General features: G+C 43.9%; 1 protein-coding gene across 1 annotated transcript; it reads right to left on the bottom strand.

Annotated features, from left to right (window-relative positions):
* Positions 1-1,121: 1,121 nt before the first annotated feature.
* On the bottom strand, positions 1,122-20,231 carry MOV10 (Mov10 RISC complex RNA helicase). The gene is made up of 21 exons (XM_033152960.1): positions 20,099-20,231; positions 18,935-19,059; positions 17,411-17,634; positions 15,436-15,676; positions 13,405-13,542; positions 12,938-13,097; positions 12,196-12,350; positions 11,330-11,506; positions 10,983-11,130; positions 10,525-10,686; positions 10,252-10,355; positions 8,926-9,023; positions 8,336-8,455; positions 7,421-7,523; positions 6,622-6,739; positions 6,344-6,538; positions 5,380-5,445; positions 4,550-4,675; positions 4,243-4,331; positions 2,579-2,703; positions 1,122-1,751 (listed from the first exon to the last, which is right to left on the bottom strand). The coding sequence occupies exons 4-21, from the start codon at positions 15,612-15,614 to the stop codon at positions 1,687-1,689; spliced, it is 2,328 nt and encodes a 775-aa protein (XP_033008851.1). The 5' UTR covers positions 15,615-15,676; positions 17,411-17,634; positions 18,935-19,059; positions 20,099-20,231; the 3' UTR covers positions 1,122-1,686.
* Positions 20,232-25,016: the final 4,785 nt, after the last annotated feature.

Here is a 25,016-nt window from a genome sequence, read left to right as displayed (position 1 = left end):
TCCAGATGCTTGCTGGAGTACCACTAGCAGCCCTGACCGTGCTACTGGTTTGCAATGGGTCACAGCTGTTCTGGATGTAAACTTGGTTCTTCTTTTGTATTTTGAAATTACCAATTATGGCAGCAGTTCGCGATCCAAGAAAAGGAACTGCACATGCGCCGCCAGCAGCAACAGCAGTAAGACTACACTAGAATGAAAGAAAACAGCCACAACCTTTAGGGAATTCTTCCTCAAGTAGGACTTCTGAGTTTACAGCTCTCCACAGAGCTGCACCACTTTGGTTATCCCCTAGTTGCAAATTCCTTGTCAGTATTTATGGCCACAGTTGTGCCAGGAACTGCAGAAGAAACCAACGTTCTTACTCTTCTGTTTACTTCAGAGGCAGGCAAAGAGCCAAACATCGCTGCTCCAATCTGCGAACTGTACCAGCTGCTCCCTTAACATGCAGATCTCCAAAGGCTTAGTGAATAATAGTTGCTATTTGTACCATTCACAGCGTCATCTCCTCAGCAGGCAGAAATAATAAATGGCACAATGGCAATAAAGCATAATCTTTCCCCAGGGGAGGAACAATGCCACTTCAGCTGAGCAGTGTTTTGAGATTAGCTTTTACTTATGCATGGGGTGAAGAAGAAAAAGGCACGTTTCCCAACTCCTGGAAGAAATGGACCCCTGTTTGTGTAAACTACAGCATAACATCCTTTTACAATACATGTTGCTGCAGGAAAAATATTTCTCCAAGGGGCTGTTTTATTTCCCTCTCAATACTCAAACATGGGGTAACCCAATACCTTAGTTGCTGGAAATTCCAGATTCCACCAGGCTGCATCAGAGGCAGAAGTTAGGAAAAGAGCATAACACAAGTGCAGGCTAAATTAATTCTTTGCATACATTGTTGTGACTGATCCAGACTGAGAGCCACAACATTTTTTTTTTGCAAAGAAGACGACAGGGGCAGTCCCAATAACATGCTAAGACATGCATTTTGAAACTTAAAATAATGTGTACTTGACCTACTCTCCTTCTGCCCCTGTTCTCTTTTTCCATCAGTACTACAACAGGAAAGTGGATGGAAAGTCAAAGCAGGGCAGTGTCTCATTCAATAACATAATACACGTTGCAAATTCTAGAAGCTTTAATGAAAATCCAGTAGAAAAAACACCTGATAAAATCTGATATAGTCTTGGAAATGGGAAGGGTTTAAGAGTTAAGGTTCATCTTCCTCCTGGTCCCCCAAGACAATTTCATGATAAACTTTAAATGCAGCTGAAAATAGAAATCTAGCTGTCAGTCTCTGAACTGCAAAAAAGGGAGGGGGGGGCTCTTCCTGCCAGTTTCAAAAGGAGAGGTTAAGTCTCTGCACTCGGTCCCATTCCCCAGTCTTTTCTCATACACCGCTGGACACGGAAGTAAGGAAGGCAGAGAAGTCTTGCACAACAATAAAGTGAATTTACACTGCATTAGGTGGATGCAGGTAACTGCACACTGCATTCCCTCTTACACAATTAGGATTTCTTTATAAAATTCTGGCTTTAACCCCCTGATAAATAGTAATAGGGAGCTCAAACGTGATTCATTTATAGTTTGGGCCATCATCTGTTTTTTTCAGTATGTAAACAGGAGAAATAACTTATTCAAGAATGCAGGCTGCAGTAGCAGTACCAAGATTTAAGACAATACAGGTCCTCAGTGCTCATGTCTCCATTCTGGATGTGCTTGCTGCTGGATGTGACTCTCACCAGAATTGTTGCCTGCAGAGAAGGAAAACCAGATGAAGAGGTGAAGAGCAAAAGAAAGTGCTTCCTTATGTTTGCCCTTGCTTCCAAATTGATCTGACATGCTCCAGTGCTGCCAATTTATTGGTGGGGAATATGTTATAGCAGAAGGACCTGTGCTGCATTGTGAGCACTTACCAAGCTCCAGCTGCCAGGACTTTCCTCTGCTCAAGCACCCATCACCTTGACCGTGTGCAGCCCCTTGCAATGACAAGGCAGCCTTCAGGGGGTATTTAAAAGATAGGCACTTCTTTAAAATAAATACACAGGACTTTGTCCAACAAAAATCATTTACGCTATGTTATTTTGCAATCCTTATTCCTCAAAATGTATGAAGTGAGTTGGCAGTGAAAGTCCACATTTGTGTGTTGGATGAAAAATGTTTTGGATGAAAATTGATGTTGAGCCCTTGCTGAAAATGTGCAAAAATAAAATAAAATTGAATATTGGCTTTGGTCAAATGGGTTTGTGGCTGAAATAAATGCTGATCTTTCTCTTTTTAAATAAAGTTGGGAGGTAGAAAAGGTGGATTCTGCAACCCTATTCATTGTACAGCACACAGGAATTGAAAAAAATAAAATACAGCCATAGAAGTATTTCATCAAGATTCAGATGGTTGCATTTATTTTGGTAACTGCTCATCCAGTCTCCAAGTCACAGATGGAACCCAGCAGAGAATTACTACAAATGTCAACTGAGCAGCCTCCTTGGGCTGCCCCAACTCTGAAAAGGCTTTTCAGGATACTTGCTATGCATTTAGGATTACTATAACGAGTCCAATTTAGGTCACTTTAGCCTCTTACCTTCTGGCTGCCTATTCAAGGAGAGAGAAGAGATTACTTCTACCAGCGCTTCATCCTCTTCATTCTCATCTGCCTCATACCGATATCCTCGGTATGCATTATTGTCCTTGCAATACTTGAGAAACCTAGGGATGCCAATAAAATAGTAGTGTTAATGCCACCAGCCTGACCCATGAGCTTTAGAGGAAGTCAGAATAATTTTAAAAGTATATATTTGCGCTAAACCAGAATAGCTGAGGGGATTCTTGCTCAGACGTAGCTCACTGCTGCCTGAAATGGCCCAAGTCCTAATTCTCAAGTAACCATTGGCTATGAAGTATATTTCAACATCAGTTCTTGCTTAAAGAGTGTGCTGTGATTAGAAACATACATTCCAAGGACGGGGAGCCACAGAGATTAGCGCCTACTTTGCAACAACAAGATCCCAGGTTTAGTTCCTGGCATTTCAAATACCTGGGCTGGAAAAGACTTTACTTTGAGGTGTTGGTAAGCTGAAGCCAGTCAGAGTAGACAACACCAGGCTATATGAACCAACAGTCTGATTCAAGATATGGCACATTCATAGAATCATAGAGTTGGAAGAGACCACAAGGGCCATCCAGTCCAACCCCCTGCCAAGCAGGAAACACCATCAAAGCATTTCTGACAGATGGCTGTCAAGCCTCTGCTTAAAGACCTCCAAAGAAGGAGACTCCACCACACTCCTTGGTAGCAAATTCCACTGCCGAACAGCTCTCACTGTCAGGAAGTTCTTCCTAATGTTTAGGTGGAATCTTCTTTCTTGTAGTTTGAATCCATTGCCCCGTGTCCGCTTCTCTGGAGCAGCAGAAAACAACCTTTCACCCTCCTCTATATGACATCCTTTTATATATTTGAACATGGCTATCATATCACCCCTTAACCTTCTCTTCTCCAGGCTAAACATACCCAGCTCCCTAAGCCGTTCCTCATAAGGCATTGTTTCCAGGCCTTTGACCATTTTGGTTGCCCTCTTCTGGACACGTTCCAGCTTGTCAGTATCCTTCTTGAACTGTGGTGCCCAGAACTGGACACAGTATTCCAGGTGAGGTCTGACCAGAGCAGAATATAGTGGTACTATTACCTCCCTTGATCTAGACGCTATACTTTGGTTCATAAAGAACCAAAGGTCTATTATATAAATGCAACACCTTGACAGGGGCAGGATGATCTATTCGCCCAGGGTACAGGCACAACACTCTGCAGTCTGGATCACAATGCACCACTGTTAGAAAGCGAGAGTGACGAGGCCCACCTCAGGTGCTGGCAGAACCAATGGCTTTGGGTAACTCACTTCGGTTAGCCAAGCCACACAATACAACATTACACAATAGCTGCTGAATTAAGCACTGTTGCATGGCCCACACATTATGGAGAAATATCAAGGCTATGGGGTGAATTTGTTGCTACTGTTGGCAGGGTTTTGGTCCAAGAATAGTCATAAATGCACTCGGGTCAATAGCTGAACAGAAGGAGCACCACATGCAGGCCAATCAACACAAACTCTCGCGGAATCATTAGGGAATCCTTAGCCCTATTTGCTCAAACCACAAAGGAACAAAGGGAGAGAAGACTGCGGGCTGAAATGGCTGAGGGGGATGATGGAAGCAGGCAAGCGGGTGTAGGAGCTGGAGGGCAACACTTACTCGCCCCAGTATTGATCCTTGCTGAGAGTAGCCGGATTTCCTACAATTATCAAGAGTGCCTTGGCTCTTGTAATGGCCACATTGAAGCGCTGAAAGAGGAGAGAGTAAAAAGAAGAAAAATTAATACACCTGGCCTGGCAGTAAGTGAAGATGCCATTCAGAAACACACTATGACCAAGCCACAAAATGGTACTGCTTCTCTCGCAATCTCTGGAGGGGAGGTGTAGTGTGTTCTGGACATGTCCCGGGTCCCAAAGGCGACAAGGGCCTTTCTGAAGATTATAGGATGATGTGCCCAACTTTGTACCTTGGGATTCTGAATGAAGCCTATACTGAACTCCGCATCAATATTGAAGTAATTGCTGCTGCTGCGCACTGCTGAGATGAGCACCACACGTCGCTCCTGGCCCTGGAACTCTTCAACACAGCCAACCTGGAGGGAGAGAAGAATAGCCAGATAACAAGGATTAGGAAAATAAATCTTGAAATCCCAAACTCAGGAAAGGCTGGGGACCTTCTTCCTCGTAGTACTGATATACTTGATCCTGCTGCCCTCCAGATGTTGCAGGACAACCACTCCAATCAACGTAGATCATTGGCTATGCTGTAGTTGTAAGTCAATCACCATCTGGAGGGCATCTTCAGGAAGGCTTAGAAAAATTCCCGCCTGAATGCCAATCAGTGTAGACCAGAGTTTTCCAATCTTGAGTCTCTAGCTGCTTTTGGACTACAATTTCCATCATCCCTGACCACTGGTCCTGCTAGCTAGGGATGTAGTCCAATAACAGCTGGAGAGCCAAATTTGGAAGGACCTGGTGTAAACAATACTGAGTTAGATGGACCAATGGTCAGATTCCAGATAAAGCAACTTCCTGTGTTTCTGTCCTTGATGCAGTGCTTACTCTGTTCTCACAGCACTGTGATGGAAGAAGGCATACTTCATCATACAAAACCTCACTTGTGAATTTTTTTGGACCATACGATTAGCCACTGCTGGAAGCACAAGTGGTAGAACAGATGGATTCTTGGTCAGGTGCAACAAAGCTATTCTTAATTTAAGATGCACCACGTCTGATGTGGATATATATCCAAACCATTTCTCCCTTGGCACGACTGGAAGGAAAACTTAAGTCTCACCTTTAGATCCTTGATATCGTTCACACCCTTTAGTTCCAGACCAATGGCTTTTCTTATCTTCTCCACCTGGGAGAGAAAAGCAAAACCAGTTATTCATGCACCCCTTCATTCTTATTGTCCGATTCAGTTTCTAGCAGGCAAGAATGCTGCATGCCCGCAATCTAATGCAGGAGTAGGCAACCTAAGGCCCGGGGGCCAGATGCGACCCAATCACCTTCTCAATCCGGCCCATGGACGGTCCAGGAATCAGTATTTTTACATGAGTAGAATGCATCTCTTGGTTATTTGTGGGGCATAGGAATTTGTACAACCCCCCCCCCATATATAGTCTGGCCCACCACATGGTCTGAGGGACGGTGGACCAGCCCACAGTTAAAAAAGGTTGCTGACCCTTGGTCTAATGCCCTTAGCAAATGGACGAATTCCTTTGGGCCACTAAATAGGGGTGGTGGCTTCAGAAATCTTCCCAGCCGCAAATGGGCAGAGTAACGTTTCATTCTGTTGATGCAGTGGGAGTAACTGGTCTGATATTCCTGGTAGAGATGACGGGAGTGGTGCAGGAAGGATTCAGACCCTGGGCAAAGGCTGTACTACACTGGCCCTGCAGTCACTGCTACCTTTAGCAGAAACCCAGGACATGATGGAGCCTTGGGGTTACACAGCACAACTATTCACAGCATCCACATGGAGAATGCAAGACATAACCTGGGCCACACATTACTAGCTGCAACCACCCAAAAGCAAGGCATATGACTGCCACACCACATTTTTAGCTGCTCCAACCGTAACAGCCGTGGCATCTGTCTACAGAAGAGTGCATCCTTCCACGTGACCACATGCATGCATATAACTAGTTGCAACCACGTAAGTTGGAGGACAATTTGGCCAGTGAAGAGGCTCCAAGTTTCCATGACTGCTGGAAGGGAATCTTGTTCAGTGAGCTGAGAGCAGCAGAAAATCTCACCTGCTTCCTGTAGGGAGTGATGACTCCTATGTCTTTGGCGGAAATGCGAGACATGCCTTTCTTACCCTGCTCCTCCAGGAGCAGTTTTTTGAGGTAGTCAGTCAGCACTTTAACTTCGGCCGTGTTGAAAAACGAAGGGCTGTTCTCTTCACGCTGGTCTTCCCCGCAGACTCCGTGAAAGATGATGGGAAACCCCTGCAAGAATAATAGAAGAAAACACGTCGACTCAGCTGTGCTCATGCCTATGGCAGAATTCCCAGGGGCCTACCGCTCCTCACCTGCTTCACCAGCTCCTTCCAGTTGCAGTAGGACTCGGTGATGCGGGGGTCGCCATGCTTCTGCAGCTCCCCATCATAGAACTTATCATTGGGGAACTTGAGGATGGCAGCATGGGACCTGGGGGACAAGGAAGACCATATGTTAGCACATACAAGCTCCTTTGGACCGTGGGAAGTCGCTTTCCTCTTACGCTCATAATAATGCAATGCCACATTACACAAAACAGGCCCACTGATGCTGTAGCAGCTTTTGATCCTTTTCACTTAAGATACAAATGGTAAATGGGTGGCCTCCGTGCCATGCCATTTGTAAGTAACTGTCACAAGTTGGCAGGAGCTGAGTGTGTGAAGGCGAGCGAGTGCTTTTCTTTTTTGGAAATGGGCCAACAGGCTGTGGGAGAGGCAAAACTTGCCTCTGTGTGGAGGCCATCCCTTTGATAAGGAAAGGGTAGTAGTAGTTGTAAAACATGCCCAAGTCACTCTTTTGATATCTTACCCCCCAAGTAAAATAAACATTCTGTCTGTGTTTTAGGGCAAGAAGATCATTGTTTAACAGTAACTGGCAATCTTCCTGCAAAATTAGTATAAAGCGTTGGCCCAGCCCCCACTTCTGCTACAGTCCCTTAAGAAGCTGGCCCACTCCACTTATCAACCTGAATTGGGAAGACGGAACACAGGAATCCCACTCAAGTCAACCTAGGCTGTGTAACCTGTGTTACATTAAATTAAATAGGCAAAAGGCATACAGGCACACTTGTGCGCCACCTGCTGGAATACTGAGGCAGAGCAGTGAATGTACCTGTAGTTCCGCAGCAGCTTAGTGACAAACTCTGGATTGTAGCTCCCATCCTTCTTTGCGTACAATGAGTTTTGATGCATTAGCCGCTCCAGCAGGGAAAGTCCTATAAGAGCCAAGATGGGATTGGGGCTGGGAATTCTCTTATCTATCCTTTTCTAAACCCTTTTTTCAGAACAGCACTAAGGCCCAATTCATGCACCTGTCCTGTAGCACAGTTGCTGCTAAGAACAAGAACGATGCGGGTGCAACCTCAAGAGGGAGGGGCAAGCCATTTGCGTGAAGCACGCTCACACAATTTGAGTCAACTTGCAAAAATCTCTCGTTTTCAGAGTGTTTTGTTTATGCACTTAACATAATTGCCAGCTGTATGGTGCAGTTTTGCAGAAACAGCCCAAGAAGCACCGAGGAAGCTGCTTCATACTGAGCCTGGACCAAGGATCCATCTACCTCAGCATCGTCTACACTGATTGGCAGCAGCTCTCCCACATTTCAGGCAAGCGTCTTTCCCAGCCCTAATCTGGAGACGCCAAGGATTGAACCTGGGACCTTCTGCAGGCAACCCACATTCTCTTATCACTGAGCCTTGGTTTCTCCTCAACTTGCCACATGGGTTGCATCCACTGCAACAACTGCATTGCTGGCATTGCATGAATTGAGCCTAGAAGCAGACTTTTCAATAAGGGAGGAGTCTGCACAGAGACTCCTTTGGTCGAATCAACCATTGCCCACTTAACCCACTTGGAAGACTTCAGGCACAGAGCTCAAATGCTTTATGCTCCTCCTCCTCCTCCTCCTCCTCCTCCTCCCAACCTTAAGAACAGATACTTCAACTTGCATGAAATGCCAGCGCAAAGCAAAATAAAATACATGGTCAGTGGTTTTTTAAAAAATTTTTACTACCTGCTCCTTACTCACCTAAGCCATGCTCAATAGCCAGAGGAGACCTCAGGATTGGTCCCAGTTGCTGGGGATCACCTGCCAAAACTAGCTGACCTCCATTAGCATTAGTCCTTGGGTCCATCATGGCTAAGATGCCTAAAGGAAGAGGAGAAAAAGACAGGGCTCTAGCCATTTGCTCAGTTTGGTCCATAAGCAGAGTCCTGGGGCTTGAACTTTAATCTTCTTTCCCCTAAAGCAGAATAAAGTTTAGAACTACAGAACTGCCTAGACCTGGAAAGCGCTTTGGGAAAGGCAGCCTGATCATCAACAGCGGAAGCAAATACAGAAAGCAAACAAGATAAGCTAAATGCTGTTTAAAATGAGTGAAGGACGTTTTAGGGAGAAACATTTCGATCCAGGGCCTTCCGAAACTCTGGGGGGTGAACATAGTGACACCTGGAAACATGCTAGCGAGAACATACATGTCAAGGCAACTGCCCCACAATGAACCCTATCAGTTTAGTGAATAAATTGAAAGTTTGCGTTCTGTTCCATTAAAAACCAGCATGTTCAAAACTAAACGTTTCCCACAGAAATGACAATCCTTTTCAGGGTAGAAAACACACCTGCAATGGCAATCAGGCTCTGAGTTTCCTCAGCATGACCGCTCTCATCGATGAAGACATGAGTGAAGTGTCCCGGAGGGAACTGAGCACAGACCACCCTAGCCAGGAGAAACAAAAGTGAGCACAGGGAGGATATCTGACTTCCCAGCTAGAGGAAAACCACATCAAGTGGCAGCTTTATAGAGGGGTCACATGGAAGATGGAGGAAGAAGCTTGTTTTCTGATGTTCCAGAGGGTAGGGACAGAATCAGTGGATTCAAATTCCAAGGAAGGAGATTCTGAATAAACATTAGGAAGAACTTTCTGATGGCAAGAGCTGTTCGCCAGTGGAATGGACTGCCTTGGAAAGTGGACTCTCCTTCACTGGAGGTTGTTAAGCAGAGGTTGGATGGCCATCCGTCACCGATTCTTTAGCTGCGATTCCTGCAATGCGGGGCGGCGGACTAGATGATCCTTGGTGTCCCTTCCAAGTCTGTGATTCTATGTAACATGGCTGCCACCAAAAATGCCATTTCTGTTTTGGTCTGGATTCCATTCACATGATGGCAAAAAGCCACCATGAAAATTCCACTTTCATACAGCAGTTATGTGGCATCCTGAGTACTAAATCAGGGCCTTCAGTAGCAGCTGTGTCACTATGGTCTTAATTCTTGTTCTAGGTTTCACAGATAGCAATGTAACATGCTCAGAAGAATGAATTGTGCTTCAGATTGGGTGTCCTGGTGAATTGCATCAACTGACAACTAAAACGTTTTCTCTCACAAATAGCTAATAAAGACCATCTTGGCTGCGAGTCCTGGAATACCTGCTCCCTTCCTTGCAGACCATTTCTACCTGGCCTGGGAGGGCAAAGTCCTGACTTATGCCAGCTGCAATACCTGAGGGCTGTTATTTAGGGATTTTTTGGGGGGGTGCTGCTGCTGCTATTGATTATTTTTTCTGTCTTCATTTTAGATCTTATTATGATTCATGTGGAAATGTTTAACTTGGTTGTGTATTTTTCAATGTTTTATTTATTGCTTAGGACTACTTTATGTTTGTAATTATGTAACTTTTTTATGTTGGAAGCGGCCTTGAGCATGGTTTTAACTATGGAAAGGCAGAACACAAAGAAAATGATGCATGTATTTATGTATTCCATCTCCTTCAGTGGTGACCGCGGCCAAGAGAATGCGAAAGGGTTTATTTGAAATTTTGTGGCAACAATGGTAACAAAACGGTTTTCCATTTAAACATTATGTCTTCCCCACTACATATGCAAACACATAGTTTTTCACTTCTCACCTATTCTCATGTCATTTTTGAATGGTATCTGAGCCTTCTTACCTTCCTGCTGTTATCAGGGTGGTGATGATCACTCGGTAGTTTCCTAGAGTCTCCCTGCTAGGAAAGACGGGAGACTCCTGCGTCTTGTCCCAGTTACAGACATGCTAGAAGCAACAACAAGCATTAGGCATAAGATGGGCTCTAGCAACATCCTTGTTCACCTTGTTTCTGAGCAGGAAGAGGGTACTACAAGCTTACTGCCCTGAGAGGTGTGAATAAAGAACCCCAGGCAGGACAGAACATTTAGCTTGGACAGATGGAACTAGTATATACCTTGATATCCTCAGGGATGGTGCGGTAATCCCTGCTGCTAGCATTCATCCTGTAGATGACCCTCTTGTCCACATGTTTCAGGAGGAGCTGACAGAGCAGGTCAGAGGCACTGTTGGAGGGGGCGCAGGCAAGCACGTGGGAACCCTCAACATGACGTAGTACCTGAGTAGGATAGGGAAATAATACTGGGAGATTGGTGGCCAGCCAAAAGAAAACACTTCCAGGCTTATAAGGAACGGTAGCATTCAGAGGGCTCAAGAGTTACCCTGAGACTGGTCCAGACTTTCAGGATGCAATATGGGGATGACAGCAAACCAGTTAGGTTTCTGCAAGACTCTTGAATTAGGTGAGTATCCCGGTTCCATCATGCCAATACTCTTAAGCAAGTCCATTTCTCTCCCGCATTTAACAGTATACTGAATGCTAATCTTATCACAGTGATCAAGTTCTCTCCTCACCTGCTTAATGGCCTCCACCATAGTGACTGTCTTGCCTGTACCTGGTGGCCCAAATATAAGGTATGGGGCTGGTCTGGAGAGGCCTGCTACCACCTGACGGACAGCTTTCACCTGCTCTTTGTTGCTCTCCAGATTCCGGTCATATAATCTGAAAGGTGGGAAGTGTGAGTGAGCAAAAAGAAGAGGTGTCAAAGCGCAGGGCAAAGAGAAAGTAAAATGGCACGTTCATACCACATACTCATGTGAACCCTCAGCTCTAAGACCTCCATACTGTTGGGGCATTTCCATAGCAGAAACGGACCTTTGCCCACTTCCAATCTCTCCCTGCTTCCTTTCCGTACACTCACGTGAGCTGCTGACCGGCACTGAGTAGAGATTGTCCCAGTGAGAAAGATGGGAATAGTAGGTTCTGAAGTTGCCTCTCTTGGGCAAGGTCAACGGCACGATGCTGGACTCGTAACGGGAGACGATTGAAGGTGAAGTTCACATCAAACTTCATTTTATCGATGAAGCGAGATGTCAACCTGGGAAAAGGAAAGGGTGCTGAAGAAATTACCAACAAGCTCTGGGCATCGCTGATCTCAGGTCACTTATGCAGGCTACCAATTTCCATCAACCTTTCTAGCTCCAACTTGCATACCCTTCCAAACACACAATACCACCTGCTGAATCCATCCGCTTGAGAGCCACCCCCTGCCAATTCAGGCCAATCATAGAGTCAAACTATCCAACTGCGCTGCTTCCCTTTCCCTTTCAACCTCTTCCATTTCCCCCTTAACCTTCAGGGCAATCCCACCCCCAACCTGCTTCAGCCATTCTTTAAAAGGCTACAGACAAAAACTGCTCTACTTCATCTGCTGGAACTAATTAATTTGCTTTCCAATACTGACTGCCAACCTCCTGGGCTTTGTTTTCCCTTCTTTCTTTTGCCTGCCTACAACATTGCATCTCTTGAGTTTTGTCCATCCGATGGTGTCTCCAGCAAGTGAAAATCCCTATAATCTAGGTTTGACAGCTCCTGACCCAAAGGATATCCCTTTGCTTTTAACAGCCAAGTGATGAAGAAAGGCAGAGCAGGTTCTGCAGTGTTGTGAATTACATCTGCTTCATGTCCACAAACACAAAATTACAAGTAACCACACCTGAGTTGGAAATCTTAATTCCATTTTCAATGGAAGGAGGTCTAAACCAAGCCTCAGGCTGGAGGACTCACCTTCTAGCGAAGCCCAGCTTGAGTTTATCCCATTCCACAGCATGGACATAGCCCTTGTATTGGACAACCGGGTGCCGTCTGCGCTCTTCAGCCAATGTTACTAAAATATGATCACCTCTCAGGACTGATGGGCGGTTCTCGGCCACACCAGGTGCCTAGAGCAGAAAACAGAGCCCAGCCTGAGACACGACCATGCCCTTTTATCTTCATGCTCCCAATAATTACCTGAAGAGGGTAAGGTGGCATCTTGCACACAATCTGGTCCTTTCCGTTGGTGGCTCCTCAGCTGACTTCTACAATGACTTGCTTGCCCCCTTCCTGCTCTCCAACTGGTTTACCTCCACCACTCTCTTCACTGCTCAGCACTGAATTTGCATGCTCCTCCTCAGCACCAAAGGAAAGGGGCACCATGAAGTCCTTGAGATCTCCTCTCACCTCCCCAGGTACTGGAAACAGCTGAGGAGTGCACATTAGGGCATTTCTCAGCTGCTCCTAGTGCCCATCAGCTGAAGAGCACAGGAGATGTGCTGGGATCTTAATGCACTGGGAGGGGGAAGTTTGTGTGTGTGTGCTAGTGTGCATGGCAGGAGAGGAGAGCCCAGGCCTGCTAGCAAGTGCCCCAACTCACACTACATGCAACCAAAGCCCAAAAAGGTTCCACATCCCTGATCTAACTGCTACACATGATCCACACAATATGAGAAACTCTCTTCTCTAAGAGAACTCTTTGTCTGCTGCTTACCTTCAGGAAAAGAAACTGCGTATTCTTGTCTGCTTCCATGCAAACATTGGACTGATCGTATCGACGAATGTCCACCTCCATCTGGATCTCCTCTAGGTAAAGGAGCAGATGAAACTTCCTACTGTAGTTGTCAAACTGCAAGTCAGCTTTCAGGTCGCTCCTATGGAAATGAATCATAGTATCAAATCAAATTTAACCTTCTCAATTCATGAAGTTGGAAGGAACCTCACAGGTTACCTGGCCCAACTTCCTATCAATACAGGAAATCCACTACTGCAGCAGCATCCTAAACCAGGAAATGCACTGAACCCCCAACAGGTAGCCATCCAACTTCTGCTTATAAACCTCTAAGGAAGGAGAGTCCACCACCTTCCAAGGGAGTTTGTTCCACTGTTTAACAGTTTGTAAAAATATAGCAACATGCGCTTAATAAGGGAAGAAACATTGGAGGAGGGGGGTGGACTTACTGGAGCTGTGCAATCTTCTCACGGGTGCCATCGTTGGGTGTGTGACCTTTATTCATGCATTCTACCTGATACTTCAGGTCTCGCGGGTAGTTGTAGGGCTGCAGAGGTATTCTTTGCTCAAGGTCATAGTTCAAAGTGCTAGAGGGGTAAAAAGCAGTGCAAGGTTTTATTGATTAGTGTCACGTGTAACAGGACAACCCCCAGTTGTAGAAATGCTAACTCCCATATAGCACGTAAGCTGTCAATCTGAGCAGCAAACAAACAATTCCAGTTACCACCAAGCAATACTTCACTTTCTCTTACAGGATAATTAATTCAACAATACAAAATCAAAGGGCGTGGCACTCTCACCCTCTGGTGACCCACCACCTCCCTTTGGTTTTGACCCTTACATGTTTGGCCTGCCATCCTGCAGAAGCACTCTTATCTAGTCTGTGGGCTAGGAGGCAAGTCAATTACGGTAATTGCATCCGTTTGCACTTGCCTACTCCTCAGCCACCAGTAAGTACATGTGTGTGGCTGTGACAGTTTCCTCAATTTGCAGATGTGCTCATAGGCCCCCAAAGGCTGCTGATCCTTGGCATAGAATGTTAGGTTCTGCACAGTCTCCCTGTAGGCAGTCTGCACCCTTTACTTGCAAGTTCAACAATGCCCCACAAATTCCCAGAATGGGCAATTGCAAGATCCAGGAAAGCTCTACATGAATGGCCAAATTCACAGAAGCACGTCAACCTCTTGATGATTATACCAAGTGGTTACTAGCATTTGTGGAACAATAACAATAGATCAAACACGAGCTTTGATATGCAGTGATGCAGATAACTGGATGTGAGGTGGTATATTTACAACCAGCAGCTCCGTTGTAGGAAGACCCTGGAATATGGACAATGCCATCAAGTGACAGAGACTAGAAGAGATAGCAATAAAAAAAATTATCTGTATTATAATTGTACCTTTCTGTGCATTTTAGTTGTAAGCTGCTTTGAGAGCAAATCTTGGTAAAAAATATATATCAATACATAAGTTAAAATTTCACCTGACATCTCAGACACAATATTATCCCTTTCTGTGGATGCCATTCACATGTTTGAGAGTCACTGGATGAGAAGTGGCTGAGCTTTCCAAACTATGACTGAGCTTTCCAAACTCTTGTGTTGCGACACATTAATGTGTCGGCTGCAGTGTGTAGGTGTGTCATGGGAACACTCCCTGCACTTCTCCCAGGGCTGGAAAGAAGTTAAGTTTAACCTCTGGTTTGCTAGTAAAACTGAATTACTATATCGCAAAATGATGCATGTCTAAAAAGTGTGTGACTAACATGAAAAGTTTGGAAAGCTCTGAGCTAAGGTGCATACACACATGCATGAATCAATCCCTCACCTAGGTAGTTCATGAATGACTTATCTCAAAGAAGATTTAGGAGGAAGAATGAGGTGAAGACTTCAGAATGCTTATGGAAGGACATAAACAAACAAGAGTTCTAACTCTATCTGAAGTCCAGCTCCACCCAACAGCTCAGACATTGCTTATTACAGTCATACTTCAGCTCCTGAATGTCTTGGTACTCAGATGTTTTGGCTCCCAAATGCCGCAAACCCGGAAATGAGTGATCGCGAATGTTCTTTGGAACCCAAATGTCTGATGCAGCTTCCAATTGGCTGCAGCTTCCTGTAGCCCATCAGAAGCTGCATTTTGGTTTCCTTATGTTTTGGAAGTCGGACAGACTTCCAAACGGATTCCGCTCGACTTCCAGTGTATTTATTTAGCACTGATGGAAAGCTAGGTGCTGTACAGCGTCAAGGTGAGAGTTTTAAGTATCTACAGCTGGGAAAGACATCAGAAAGGAAAACACTTAAGAGACTGAGTAATTCAAAGTAGGTAGGTAGGACTGTTGGGTGGCAGGAGAAAAACAGCTAGGAGACAGGAAGACTGGTTAAGGACAGAATTCTTAAAGAGTATAAATTTGAGAAGTGGTTTGATGAAGAGAGAAGCAAGAGAAGAACACAACACTAACAGAGAATCCCCACATACTTTTCTGGTGGAATGCCATCCACTATCTCAACTTCCTGTGGCTTGTGCAGTTTGGCTTGGTATGGCTTATACGGTGCTGAGGGAGCCAGCTGTTCTTCTAATTTACTGTGAGCAACAGCAGACATGAAACGTCCAATGGTGAAGGGTCCAGTCAGCTCACTATTAAACTCAAACACCATGGTGACAGTAAAGTATCCATAGTCCTCTGTCAGACAGCGCACTCGGATCTCATACGTTTCTCCTGAAAGTAACAAAACCTCTTTACAGTACAAGCTACGAGGAGAGAGGAGGGTGCTTGTTTCTCACTTTTTCTAGTGTAATTCCTAACTACTGTACAATTTCTGAAATCAGGGGACTGAGATACATACCCCTCCAGAATGTAATGCATATTAACTGTTAACAGGTCATCTGGTTTTAAAATGTATCAAGTAAACAGAAGATGTGAATGGTTTGTGATAACTTATTTTGTATTTCATCTAGCAGAATATAAAATATTTGCTTCATGCAAAAAAACAAAACATGTTAGGAATTTTTGTGTGCTTTTATGTGTCATCTTAAAGGTAGTGATTGGGAAACAATTTAAAATATCTTTTTTTAATTCTGGAGGAGGAGGAGGGGCAGCCAATAGGGTTTCTCAACATAAGTTTCTTTCACCAACATGGTGGTTTCAATTCCATGACACTGGGGGGGGGATTGTTTCCAAAAAAGAGCAAGACTCTTTTTGTTTTTGCCACCAATTTTTAAAAAGCACCTCTCCACCAACTTTAAAAAGTGCAAAGCAAAAATCTTCAACCTATTTGGCTGCAATTTGGCAGGATTCTTACCTAGGGATACCTCTCATGTCTGTTATTTTCATAACAACCGCCCAAATAATGTTAGGTGAGAGTAACACTTCCAAACAGTAAAGGTTGCCCTTATCCTTCTGTAATTTGGAAGGATTCATCCCCTCAGGAGGGAGGAAAAATATATAAATTTTAAAATATGTCCAGCACAAAAGCCCCATAATCTATATCTCTATTATCTGGTAGGCTTTCTCTACTCAGAAGGGTTACTATGCCTGCAAATTTCATTCACTTCTGTCAAAAGGTAAAAAAAGGTGAAATCCATATACAGTGGTACCTCGGGTTACAGACGCTTCAGGTTACAGACTCTGCTAACCCAGAAATAGTACCTTGGGTTAAGAACTTTACTTCAGGATGAGAACAGAAATCGCGTGGCGGCGGCGTGGCAGCAGCGGGAGGCCCCATTAGCTAAAGTGGTACTTTGGGTTAAGAACAGTTTCGGGTTAAGAATGGACCTCCAGAACAAATTAAGTTCTAACCCGAGGTACCACTGTAGTGAAAAGGGGGAAGAATTAAGCTTAGTTTTTCTGAAGTAGATTCTGCCTTGGACCCCAAGCCAAACTGGGTAGCCTCCAAACCACTTCAGACCGCGGCAAACTGAATTAGGGTCTAACTCAATCTGACCCTCAATTCATCTTCAATGGCATTTCAGACACTGCCCCACACCCACCAGCACCCATTCAGTGACATACTCTCAAAGTTCCAAGAAAATATATATCAACAATACTGTTAATATATATCAATGACTATACCGGATTTCTAGTAAAATAATAAACGTTCTTAACCCAAGGTACTATTTCTGGGTGAGCGGAGTCTGTAACCTGAAGGCTAGAGAAGTCCTTTCACGGTCCTTTCGGTTTGGGTAAGAAGTTGCTTGAATAATTTGTAAGTTGGTTGTCTCTGCACTGGCACTACTTTGCCTTGGAGGCTCACTAAAGCCCAAGTTTGAGCATATTTCACATGAATGGAAACCACTTTTTGAGCTGACTTTTGGGGTTTTAAGGGGTTTCAACAATATTCTTGCAACCATTTAATTGGATGGTAGTGAGATATTTTACATATCTCATTGTTACCCAACTTAATCCCTTCAATGGGTTAACCAATACATTTCAACAAATAAGCACATAAGTTACCTGGCTGTAATTCCACAGGTAGCTGTACATAAGGAAAGGTAAATTCGCGACATCCACGTAGTTTTCCGAACCTCGACAGCTTCACTTCATTTTCTCCATTATTTTTTACCTCTATTACAATATTCTTTGCCTCATTTGGAGACACATGCAAACTGATTTTACCATTCTCCACATCAAACGTGGAAACAATGTCCACTCCATTCTTCTTGGAGACGAATTCGGCTCTAGGGAATTGAAACAGTAGGGTAACAAGTTCCTAAAATATTCTGTCCTATATACACATCTGCAATTGCGCCGAGATAATGCCCCAAGTTCTGATGTGGAGTTATTCAGGGGGTATCTATGATATTCTAACATTATTGTACAGCAGGAAGTAGATATAATGACCCGGTTTCAAAAAGGGGAACTGAATCCATCACAGCAACACTTTTTAATGCCAACCAAATCTGCACTCAGCCCTGAAGCTCACTGGGTGACCCTCAGGCCAGTCACTGGCTCTCAGCCTTAGCTACCCTCACAAGATTGCCGTGAGAACAAAATGGGGAGGAGAACTATGTATGCCACCTTGAGCTCCTTGGGGGAAGAGTGGGATAAAGATATAATAAATTAAATAAATAAATAAATAAATAGCAGCAGATAGTCTGACCTCACTTATCCATGCCAAAGTTTTCTCCAGGTTACACTATGGTAGAGTGTTATGCATGTCTTTGAAGGCTGCTCGAAAGTACAGTTAGTAATCTAACAACTTCATCTAGCACTAAGTGGGACTGGACATTATTATCATATTTTGCCTCTACAGCACACTGCATCCAATTTGAAGTATTGAGTCATTATTGGCTTTTTACATTCAAAGGCCTTCAAAGTTTAGGACCAGGATACTTGTGAAGGCCCTTCTGTCTTCATAAGACCCTTCAGCTGAGGGGCTCCTGGGAATGCCCCTGCTATTGGCAATGTGACTGGCTTCCTGAGAATCTTGGATTTAAAATGTTGCTTTCAAATTTTATTTTCTTGCAAGACCATGTTGAGCTCCCTGCTCTGCCCAGCTTTTGTGAGAGTTAAGGCAAAGACCAGAATTCTTTTTCCACATCCCCAAGGCTGCATGTCTACTATGACACACATACACAAATCCCAATTCCATGCAAAGATAAATAACTTACCCTGCACTATGTAAATTAAGGACATTTGCATTTCCCATAATTTATTGCACTTGCTCTAGCCATAAGCAAGGAATAAGGGGCTAGATGGATTCTGATTATCTACCCCTAGTGAGCTAGTCAAAGTGAGCTCAGTGTTTATGTTTACAAGTTTATTTCCACAGCAAAGAGGGCCAAAAACTTTTTCTTAAATAAAGATGAAAACTCCAAAGATTCTGAAAACAAGGGCCAACCCCCACCCGATTTTCAGTTATGTGGTAGGACTGGGGACTCAGGGAATGCAAAGACCTAACTCTGGAATGCAGAGTACTAGAAAGTTGTGCTCACACACAATCCCAGTCTTTTAAGTCTTCATAATCTCCTTCGTTACCTGTCCTTAGCACGTGACCTGCGAGGAGGTGGGGGAGCACCTGGGCTTTGGTCCTGGTTAGGCTGATCTCCAGCATCATACCTTGGTCTCCAGTACTGATCAGTAAACTTTACTTTTTTCTTTACCTACACAAGGGGAGCAAAAGGTAGTGACCATGAACAACTGGAAGACTCCGAGAATAAAGTTCATAGCAGGAAGCAGGGAATTCACAATGGGTCAAAAAACATACTTTAGATTCAATACAATCCAACTTCAGAAGGAGCCTTCTGAAAGTGCCCCACCACTGGGGGATATTTTCAGTAGAACCCATCTCTACATACTAGATGGAAACTTGTGTTCAGGGCTGTGTATCCTCTCTGGTTTAAAACAAACAAGAACAAATCCAAGACTTTTGCAGCAAGATTAACTCTGATTCCATGTCAAATAATTTAAGTGCATCTACTTGTATAAATTACTGATTTGCATATATATTTTTTGTTCTGCTTTTGGCAGCTTCTTGCACAATGGAAAAGGGCTGAGCACAGCAATTAAGGGAGAAGCAGACTCGAGAACAGAAAAAGTTGTTGGGTCAGCCAGCCCCTGTCCTGTATAGAAGGAATTGCTAGATGCCAAGTGAGACCAACAGTGCATTTGACTCAGCCCTGTCTACACTATTTGGTAGCTGCTTCCCGGAGTCTCAAGCAGAGGCTCTTTCCAAGTGTCAATGGCAGGCACCAGTAAATTAACTGCATGAATTCTATGTTCCCTCAATTTCTGTGGGCTTGTGGCTTCTGAGGCTTCCCTCTCACAGAAAATCTGGGGTACAAGGTGGCTTGGTTTCTTCTTTCCCGAGAATGCAAAATGGAACCATTTTTTTCCCTACATGGTACAGGCAAACAAGTTAATTTTGTTGTCTAAAGAAGTAGATGAATTAATAATATATGGGGACCTCACTGTTATTGTTCAAGTGAATTGAGAAAGATTTACATTTTAAAAAATGTGTACAGCAAAAGAGAGAGTGGGAGAGGGTAGACCCTAAAGATATACAGTACTGTGCCTCCATACCACTTCCCACTTTAACAGGCCTCAAGAGACCTATGTTTCAGTCTCCCTCAGGCCTAGTAGCTTCTCAACACAATGCATCAGAAGAGGAGTCAAAAAATCAACAAGATAAGCATCTCTCACCCTTCCAAATATCACAGAGTCCCCACGGAACCAGACAAGGCCAAAGCGACTGAGTGCATAGAGAACAGAGGAGAAGTTGGGTCCTCTAATATCATCTCTGCCAACACAAGAAACAGAAAGAAGACCGTTATTCAACAAAGGAAGCTAAACTGAGCAGGACCATTCTGATGGATTAACATCTAATTCAGTACACATTGGGACTCCCCTTTTCCAACACAGTTGATAGAAGGGATTTTTTCCTAGCAAGTTCTTGCATCACTGCAGCAGGAAAAACTACAAATACTGTACTCTGCCTTCATTCTACAGTATTTTAAAGGCACAAGAGCCTTGCCTTGCCCTGAATGTGCAGGCAGTCACTAATCTGCTGGCCAGATACATCTGCTGTCTATTTATGTGTGAAACTATTTGTCTTTCAGGGTTCATCCAACTGTTTTTTTGTCCCCTTTTAAAGTTCCTCTTAACAAAGTTCCTTTGTTATCAAAGCAGAGAGAGTACTGTGGTAAACTAAAAGTCCATCTAATTCTTTTCTAGAATAAGCTTTTGTGAACTTTCCTGATGAAGGGGACTCTAATCCACAATTAATGGGATCATAAATATGCTCATCTTTAAAGGTACCACAAGGTATGTCTGTAATTTTGCTGAAGAGACCAAGAGAGCTACCCCTCTGGAATTTATCAGAGAAGTGGCCCCCTCCCCTGAGCAGCCATCTTTTCTCAACAATCCTAGACTCAATTGACACTACAATGCTCCCCCAATTATTCTGTTCCAATAGCTCAAAAGAGTGAAGTGTACGTAGATTTGTATACCATATTTTTCTGTCTATAAGATACCCCCATGTATAAGCAGCCCTCTATTTTTGGGGACTCAGATTTAAGAAAATGGGGGAAAGATGTCTCTGTGTATAAAACGCCCCCTAATTTTTTGACATTATTTTTTAGGGGGGAAACCTAGTCTTATACATGGAAAAATATAGTAAATACAATTAATTTGTGAACGCATTAATTGCCTACAGTCTTTGGAGATATACATGAAAATATTATACAGACATAAAAAGGAGGAAGTGCATCCCCCCAAAAGGTACAGAACAAAGAGGGGGCAGAAATGAGCAAATACCCTACATGAATTAACCCCTGCTCCAATATGTTATATGTACTGTACATTAAAATATAATGTACATCAAGAAGCTTAAATGAATTGTAAAAGTTCCAGGGAAGCTCCACACTTCCAGAAACAATTTCTCCACAGCTCAATTGTTGCAGAAATCATTGTGCAATTGTTGAGTTTCTGTGCAACTTCTGAATACAGTACTTGGCTTATTTTCTGAATCTGTTTATTTATCCTGTTTGGTTGAGAAGCTTATACATTAAACACATGACATTCAAATCAATGAACAAAAAACGCAAATTGGTAAACAGCATATGCATCTTGGTATACAGTTTATATTTTCTGGGATGACTGTCTACATATACCTGGTTAAACTACTTTCTGCTCTCCATTAGGATTTTAATAAAAACTTAAAAGTTTGTAGCAACAGCTTGGGCGGTTTTCATATAAACTGAGGGGAGAAAGGAACCATTATTGTTTTGTTTACCCATCTCCTTTGCCTCATGTCCTACTTGTTAATTTAGACAATTGTGTCTTGCATACTTGGGACTTTCTGGGAAAGAAAGGCAGGATTAACCAACTGTTTTAGAATTCCGATTTTGTTGTACTGTTTCATTTTGGATAATTAAAAAGTTAGCATTACTTTTTAAAAAGACAGGGTGGGAAGAGAGGAGCTAACAGGCCTGGAGAACATGAACCAGACAATTCAGGCAAATATTCAGAAATGTAAAAGTCGCTTCCCAGGCTCCTCAGAATAAAAACCTGGGAAAGTTCAATGTGACTTTTCCCTCTCCTTGTTTACTGAGCCGAGACAGAACTCCCTTGCAAATGACCTTGAAAAGCGAGCCTTTTCCTATCAGACAGATTCCAAAGGAGCAGCCAAAACAAAAAAGCAATCTTGTGCCATTTTGGGTTTTCTTTACTGTGCTGCAACTCCCTACCCCACATACTTTTTTTTTTTTTACATTCCAGTTATCTGAACTTAGCTACTCACTGAAAATCCTGTGCATACAGTCTTGCCAGGAGCTAACCAAAGTATTTCTTTGAAGTGTATTTCATTTGGCACAGAACAGTTCAGGTAAATTAGGAGAAGCTGCTTCAAGCCATTAAAATATATGGGGAAGGCTAGCTCAGTGGCTGTCAGGGCTGGCTGAAGCATATGTGGCGCTGGGGTGCAAAGATCCGCCAGGCACACACACGCACACCCCGATTGCCCAGTCCCAGACACGCTAAGTGCAGAGCCGGCCGGCCGCCTCAGCGTCTTGCTGGCTCAGTCGCCCCCGAACACGCGGCGCAGAGCTGCCCGCAGAAGAGCCTGCTGCAGCGCTCCGACCGACGGGCGGGCCCTTCCCCAGACTCAACTCTTGGGCCCCGGACTCTTGGCCTGGCACCCCGCAACCCTAGCGACTATGGGTAAGACAGCCCTGGTGGCTGTAGTCCTCAACCTGAGCAATACAGTACAGTATGGGAAATTTTTGTTGTTGTTTCTTACAAGCTCCGCTCCCCATGCTGTATCAGTGGCCCTGAATTTGAGTGCTAAAGTGCCTGTAACACTGAGGTGCGAAGGGGGGAGATTTCAGGGCTTGATGAGCCAGCTTGTCCCCAACTTGAGTGAAAGAGTGCAGGGAGGGAAGATTAATATGCACTCTGTATTCAAAAGTGAGGTGCAGGTTGTGTAATAATAATAATAATAATAGATTATTTCTACCCAGCCACTCTAGGCGGCTTTCAACAGAACATTCAAAAGAGAATAAAACTTCAATCATTAAAAACTTCCCTAAACAGGGCTGCCTTCAGATTTCTTCTAAAAGCCAGATAGTTGTTTACTGTATTTCCTTGACACCTGAAAGCTACAGACAAGAAATGTTTCTGGGTTAGACCATGAAATAGAGCAAGGAAGTCCTTGCAGAGCATCTCCTCCTGTGCTGCCTGGGAAAGCTCTTGGAGGAAGAGAAAATTTGCCCTCACACCTTTCCACTGTGAGCATACAATAAACAGAAGAAACAACAAACTGTTTCCTAAGCAGCAGCTCGGTTCCTTCTTGTTACCTGATATTTTCATGCTGCTCTCTTCAATCAGGTTAACTGACAGGTTTCTCTGTCCTCTCTTCAGGGTAAAATGGCTTTTCGCTAGCCTGTGATGGCAGTTGGGGGATTAAAAGGCTACCTCAGCTGGAGGTAGTGAGCTCTCATCAGGCTGACTAGCTTTTCTCTTCTTCCCAGTAGGTTGTTGCTCAGATTTACTTTCGATTTTTCTAATGCTCTGCTCTGCTTATAGGGGAGGATTTTGTGCATACACAATGCTCAATGGAAGCCCTCCCCCCATGAAGAGCCCTCCAAAAATGCAGAAATGCCTATCTTGTCTGTGGGTACCCCACTCCTTTTCACCTCCACATTGCTGAAAAGGAGAAGGGAGGTCAAAAGAATATTGCTGTCCTAGGCCCAGTTACCTCAGACTAGAAATGGCAATCGCAACCCTCGCATACTTTTAGCAGCTTAAACCTTGACCATTTATAACAGCCTTCCTACCAGTAAGACAAACAATGCTATTTGCACAGATAGGGTTCTGTTCTGAGGAACACTAATCATTAATCTTTTTAAGGCATGGCACAGCTTGGTCCCTTTTGCTCTTTTTCTACAATAAATTCCTCCTCCTAGAAATTACAACATCTTAAGGAGACCATTTGGTTCTCCTCCAACAAGTTCTCCAATTTCCAAACCAAACTCTAATTCTCCGGCCACATTCTTGTGCTCCCAGATTCTTAAAAACACCCTCTCAGGGGATGCCTACACTATCCCTTTCTCTTTTAAGACTTCTGAGCAGAATGTATTCTTATAAAACATTCTTCTCATTCCATCCCCCCCCCCCAATACAAATGTGAGTGCCAACATCCAAAATGGTCATTTAAGAAAATCCTCCCAAAGAGGGAAAATTGCTTTTTTTAAAAAAGCAGTTGTCAGCCTATGAGCAATAGTCCACTTCTATCTGATGCATAGGAACACAACAGTCACTGTAAGCAGCTTCAAGAGGAAGAAATTGGCTTGTATCCAATGAGCCAAACTATGTGGCTTCTCCATCCCATCTAACTCATCTATAAAATCTTTGAACAATCATTAGCATCTTCTGCCTTTTCACCATCCGAGACTGGGCCTCATTGTTACAGAGAACTCTTGAGTTGCCATTTCCACTTCCTATTATGGTCACTTCCCGATGGCCTATTTATTAAGAATTTACCCCAATTTCTTTGCATAAAGTTTGTGGGGAGGTTAGATGCCAGCGAATTGGGCTGTTGCATCAAAAAATTGTTACCCCACACTTTCCAGTGCATTTTCCTCATTGCAAAATGTCCTGTTTTGGTGGAGTAAGGACTCTGGTCACACGCAAGTGTCAAAGCCTGAATTTGCAAGTACTTTATTGGCTCCCACCCCCAAAAAGTGACTGTCTGCAAGTGCCCAATACCTCCATCAGCTAGACTGCACCGCTAAACCACAAATGCTCAATTTTCATAGAGAGTCCTGGGTGTTGTTGGGTTTGTTTGAGCACTTGTGTTCATTTCATCTGCGTAATTTAGAGCCTGAGAACTGGGAGAGTGAGGTGAACAGAACAAAGCTGTGTATTGAGAGCTTTATTTTGGGAATATAGGAAGAATTTATTTTACCCGCCTTCCTAACCTCAGCCTACCCAACTGTGGCCACGTGGAGAATCCTGGGAACTGTCTTTGTTAAAGGTGTTGTGAATTACAGGCTGGGATGGGCAAACTACAGTTCCCGTAGTTCCCTTTGTTATTATTTTGGGTGGGGAAGGGAATGTGCTA

The sequence above is a fragment of the Lacerta agilis genome, chromosome 6 (genome assembly GCF_009819535.1).
Source record: "Lacerta agilis isolate rLacAgi1 chromosome 6, rLacAgi1.pri, whole genome shotgun sequence".
NCBI classification, from domain to species: Eukaryota; Metazoa; Chordata; class Lepidosauria; order Squamata; family Lacertidae; genus Lacerta; species Lacerta agilis.
Note: the sequence above shows the minus strand (reverse complement) of the source record. Positions and strands in the feature narration are given on the sequence as shown.

Excerpts from the sequence above, each read along its gene's own strand:
- MOV10 (XM_033152960.1), bottom strand. The coding sequence starts at position 15,614 with ATGGTGTTTGAGTTTAATAGTGAGCTGACTGGACCCTTCACCATTGGA. Across the intron at positions 12,351-12,937 it reads CGCAGTTTCTTTTCCTGAAG|GCACCTGGTGTGGCCGAGAA; the intron begins GTAAGCAGCAGA and ends TTTCTGCTCTAG. Across the intron at positions 4,676-5,379 it reads ACGATATCAAGGATCTAAAG|GTTGGCTGTGTTGAAGAGTT; the intron begins GTGAGACTTAAG and ends CTCTCCCTCCAG.